This window comes from Astatotilapia calliptera, chromosome 18 (assembly GCF_964374335.1).
Source record: "Astatotilapia calliptera chromosome 18, fAstCal68.1, whole genome shotgun sequence".
NCBI lineage: Eukaryota > Metazoa > Chordata > Actinopteri > Cichliformes > Cichlidae > Astatotilapia > Astatotilapia calliptera.
In genome coordinates this window covers 26,524,446-26,530,017 of record NC_137439.1, presented here as the reverse complement: position 1 = coordinate 26,530,017, position 5,572 = coordinate 26,524,446, and the positions used below count along the sequence as shown (strand labels likewise).

The window sequence follows — 5,572 nt, the reverse complement described above, 5'->3', positions numbered from 1 at the left end:
TTCATCATCATCAGTCGCTCAGCTGAACACATTTAATAGAAAAACAACAAACATTAACTTTAAGTATTTCTTTGAAAAGCATGTTTGTGCAGAGAAACCTTATGATCACCCAAAGAAAATGAAAAGAGAATAAGAGCGCAAGGAGTGGTGTTATTTTTAAGATAAATAATTTCCATGTTGTGCACTTAAATAGTATTCACATTGCAGTTGATCAGGCACCACGTCTGCATGACATATGATGTGATGTACTTTCATTCAGGTTTTACTGATGCTCTTTGAAGAATAGTGTGAATGTGTACATTCAAGTGAAGCATTTGAAAGCCATTCTAGTCAAACAAATATGGATGAAACTTAGTAAACATCTCGTTTTCCTCTTTCATCAAATGTAAATTAATGTTAAATAACAGAGCTCACACTTACATGCTAGCAAAACACAAAAATTCTTAAAGGAGGCTTTTTAAATTCTTTTTTACGTTTAGACCACGTTTTAACAGAGAAAATGGCACAGTGTTGAAACAGGAATTTTAATTTGGTTACGGAGCTCGGTAACCAAATTAAAACATGAACAATCAAAGCACAGATATCGGACGTTTTGCATTCATTTCGCATCAACATTCAGATCATCAACAAAAAAACAAAAAACAAAAAGCAAGTGCACTTGAAAGGTTTGATTATCCAGAACATACTAAGAACAGCCTTCTAGTGAGTTCACAAAACAGCAGCTTCTACAATAACAGTGAAAACCGATCAGAACTCATCACACAAAAGCTTGAAAGCCAACATGATAAGCGAAGCTGAAACTCATCAAAGCTGACTGTGTTTGTATAGGGCTTGCTGTCTGCACCATCTTGCTTGAGATGTCCTAACAATAAAAGCTTTGTATACATAAAAAAAGACTAACAAATTGTTCTTGACTAAATGGCACGGTGGTCAGAAAGCTTTGATTTTGTCCTGGAAAAACTTCCACCTTTGATCACAGATGTTTTTCACCTCGGTTTGGTTAGATTTAGGCACGAAAAAAACTTGGTAAGGTGTATGAGGGAAAAATGGCATTAGGTTAAAGCAGACCTCTTCCATTGTAGCATGTTACTGTAATCACATTGAATTTTTCAGTTTCACAGTTTTTGTTTTTTGGGGGGGTTTTTGTACAAAGGGACAAGAGTGCGATGGTAAAGTGCAAACTGCATCCATAACAGTTGCTAACACAGCTTCGGCTCTTTGTAGGCATCTGCACGGACAGCATGTTAACACAAAGCTAGCCAAGAACCCAGAATGCTACTAAAGTGTAGCCTCAGGTTTATGTTGTTATATTGTTGGTGATTATGTGACAGTGTGTTTCAGGTCACGTTACAATGTGACAAGAAAGTAATATAACAAGTAGTGTAGTTAATTACTTTTTCTGACGAGTAATTGAGTAACATACTGCATTACTTTTAAGAAAAGTAACGACTAATGTGTAATACATTCTTTTCTTTTTTTCTCTTTTTTAAATGCATAACAACCCCAACACTGCTTAGGACCATTTGAAAGTACAGCATTATAGCAACCCATCCATCCACCCTGACCTCCTCCTCTTCTTAGTCATTATTACTATGGCCACTAGAGGACACTCTTACAATAAAATGCATGCTTCTTTCCAGAAACACCTATCTATTCATCCTATATTTTAGGTTTCCGAACCACATGAGCCAGTACTGGGGGAACATTCGGCTTAATGTCATCCATTAAATACAGCTGCAAAGTGCCATTTCAGTAGCAGATGCATGAATTTGAAGGCTTTTAATGTGCCAAAACACTGGACAGCGCTTAACAGTACTCAGACAAAATTTTACATTCTAAGCATTTGTTGCCATCACCAGTTAATAGATCTTATGCCATAATGATCACAGTTTATTAGTGGAAATGTACTCCCCCAGGAATGTGTGCTTGCATGTGATTCACTGATGTAGCACCTCACTATTCCATTCAGGTTCAGCTTTTTTAATCAGAGTACCGTCTGTGTTAGATCCTCTTCTGCCTCCCAGATTTTATGCAATAGAAGAGGTTTTGTTTATGTGATACTGTACAGCGCACAGCATACGTTGACTGGTTCATTCTTCACAATAATAATGAATAACAATGGTATCCTTTAAAAGTGATTCAGGTATACAGTGATGCGATTTTAACTCTAAAATCTGTGAGAATTACGCTGCCATCAGACTCCTTCATGTTAACTGATTCAGCAGAATCCTTGTTGGTTATGTTAGAGAAACATGATGACTGTGGTTATAAGAAACCTGTACCGGACTGCCAGCAGGACACAGAATATAAACCACAAACTCCAGTGTCAGAATAAGAGATACCCAACAATTCAAGCCCGCCTCCAGCCATCACAAAGGGTTTTACTTGAGGTTGCTTGTCCAGAGAATGTAAACATAAGCCACTTTAAAGATCTGAAAAGTCAACTGATGGTGCAGTTCTGTGTTGTGCTGGGAACGTTTCACTCCCACAAATCCTTCAGTCCCTGAGTAAAATAAGATTCAAATCAGAGTGCCTCCCGACTTAAAACACTAGTTTGGCTTTCTCTTACCCAAATGCAACATCTTCAGCACATAAATGTGCTTAAAACTGTATGTCCTCACTGTAAACTGCATATGACTCAATGATTCATGTGTTCAAATGAATCTTTGGCTTTCAGAAAGCCAAATTTATGCATTAGTTTCCAAAAAGATGGAGGATAAGTAATTTCCACCCGTGAGGAGGCCACGAGGAAAGACGACTTTAATGCATGAAAAATGTCAACAAGGCAAGAAACGTCACAGCCTTCTGAGCGTGTGCTTCTTACTACTGGTCTAAAGTTGTGTTACTCAGTATATACTCCTTTCAGCCACCGCTCACACTGTATCAGTTACTTTCCTCTCATTCATAGTTGTCCACTTGTACCACAAGGCTGTTTCCTCATTGATTTGCCTTATTGACAGAGTGCTGCTGTCCTTATGAAGGACTTTCCACTTTCACTCCAGTGACTGTGGGTGTAAAACACCTCTGGAAAAGGTGCTCTGGGTCTGGCGACTGATTGTCACAATCCACCTTCCTGTTCACAAAGGGATTTTTGAATCTTTGTGGAGCAGCGGCGCAGGGCACCCTCACATGACTCGGCCCCTCACTGGGATCTCCTGCCAAGAAGCCACAGACAGTTGCACAGAATAAAATGATTTATTACGAGCTCTCTGTAAAAGACTTCAATATTGATAAAAATAAAAAGTAAAAGTGTTGAGATTTTGTCAGAAATTACACAAACAAACAAATTCCTATCATCAGAGGGAATTCAGGGGAGGATTCATACTAACCTGGCGCTCTTAGGGGTAGGCCGTTGTCAAGACGACGAGTGGGTTTGGTGACGATAAAGAGGTAGCAGAGGACACACACAGTGATGAGGAAAGCAAGGAGGACGACCGCTGCTATAGACAGACCGACCAGAGCACCGATACTGAGAGGAGAAGAGAGAAAAACATCTTTTTAACCTGATCCCTTAATGAACAGAGAGGAGAGGACACTGACTGATGTGAGGATTTAAAAAACACAATGAACGTGAAAAACAACTTTTTTATCTGCTAAATGTTTTAAGTGCATTCCTTAGATGGGTCTTACTCGCAGAATTAAAACGAAAACGAGTTCTTTATGCAGTGAATGGATGAACTGAAGTCTTCAAGGAACAGCAGGAACAGAGGCAATTGGATTTCTCAAAGATTAAGGGTTCAATAATGTCAGTTAAGTGAGGCTTTTATTGCGCAAAAAAGTAAACATTAAAAATGAAGAAAATATTGTGATTATTAGTGATTAGCTCATCCACTGATAACAAGCACATTATTTTATTTTTTAAGGCAGAAAATAAAATAAAATTGCACTTGCCTGAGCCACCACATGTACCCGTACTCATACGGGAAAAAACTGTTTGCATCATCACAGCAATATTTAATATCGTTAAATCCACAACAGTAGATGGCAGCGGCAGCATTCCCTGGTTTAGGACAGGAGAACGAGTCCACGAACACCCCGTCAGCGCTGTAGTAACTGCTGCATTCAGCGCTCATGTTGCAACAGAAAGAGGGGGGAAAAAGAAAAAAAAGAAAAAAAACACTTAATGAGCGGCTGGAGGAATAGAAGAGGAAGGTTCCTGCGTGGGAGCGCGCCCCGTGGTTAGACCAGTGGAGCAGCGCGTTGTTTTTCATCGGCAGCGTGTTTCTCAGTGAGTGAACGCGCAGAGAGATGGAGGTGAAAAACTTTGAATTTGAAGAAAACTGCAGCGCCCACCAACCTCCTACCTCTCTCTCTCTCTCTCTCTCTCTCTCTCTCTCTCTCTTCAGTCACACACGCAAACATGAGAATGCATATCCTTGACTTCGTGACTTTCGAGTTGCCTGACCATAACCTTACTTTAATACAGTGTTTCATTCATTGCATTTACAATTTATGACGTGTGCTATAATGTGATAGTGGACTCTCCCAGCTGTGATTTAGCAGATTTTGCACCCTGGACGGTTCACAAGCTAAAATTGAACTGAACATTAGGCTGGAGATCACTGAAGTCAGAGAGTCCTTTTCAGGAGCTAATACGGGGATGGGAACGCTAATGAGATGTGTCAGCACTGCCTTTAGTTCTTCAGTTCACAGCAGATGAAGTGTTTACTTCTTACACCTAACCCAGCCTCAACCATACAACATTACCGAATAACATCAAAGGGACTTGCTTTTGGTTCCCATAAAGAAACATGTCCCCATTATGTGACAAGTTCAGGGCCCCACAACATGAGAAAGACCTGAACACACACACACACACACACACACACACACACACACACACACACACACACTGGCTCACTCCACTTACTCTGAGGTTTTAAATAGTATGATTATTGTTGGAATATTTAATTTAAGATACAGCAATGCAGTGGAGAGCATGACAGAGCTCTGTGCCCATCTGATCATTTTAGCTTCACAACGCTGAACAGCTGGTGGGCAGAAAATTATCTGTAAGTTATGGCAGCAATCAAGCAGTGCTGTGATAATTAAAGCAGGCTACTCCACTGACTTTTAATTCTAAGTGATGTTCCAGAGGTGTTGCTTCTACACTGTGGGAATAAAAATATAAATAGGGTGCAAATACAAAAACATTTTGTTCCCAACTCCATATATGCTCAACCAGGGAGCAGCTGCACAGAGAGAGTTTGATGCATATAGCTTTTTCCTCGAGCCTTATGCAGGTACGTGCAGCAAATACCTAACCATTTCTTGAAGCACACACACACACACACAGATATATATACACCTGGCGACACCTGTGTTGTCAGTTTGGCTACATGGAATTGCACGGGTCTTCGACTGATCTCAACAGCTAAGATATTATCAAGGGTTTGAGAAGAAGAAAGGTTTAAGACATAAATTTAGGAAATGTCTAATAAAAGCAATTAAATCCTTCAAAATATCTGAGAAAATGCTCATCAGCACATCTAGTGACCGAAGTGATCTCAATCTTAGTCAACTAAGAGACTGATGGTGATAAAAAGAACATTGCAGTATGCATATTAGAGAT

The 5,572-nt window shown here is 39.8% G+C and overlaps 1 protein-coding gene across 1 annotated transcript; it reads right to left on the bottom strand.

The window, feature by feature from the left end:
* Nucleotides 1-4,868, bottom strand: LOC113010867 (protein shisa-like-2A). The gene is made up of 3 exons (XM_080292835.1): nucleotides 3,892-4,868; nucleotides 3,330-3,469; nucleotides 1-3,155 (listed from the first exon to the last, which is right to left on the bottom strand). Exons 1-3 carry the CDS (start codon nucleotides 4,209-4,211, stop codon nucleotides 2,974-2,976), a joined length of 642 nt encoding a protein of 213 aa, XP_080148961.1. The 5' UTR covers nucleotides 4,212-4,868; the 3' UTR covers nucleotides 1-2,973.
* Nucleotides 4,869-5,572: the final 704 nt, after the last annotated feature.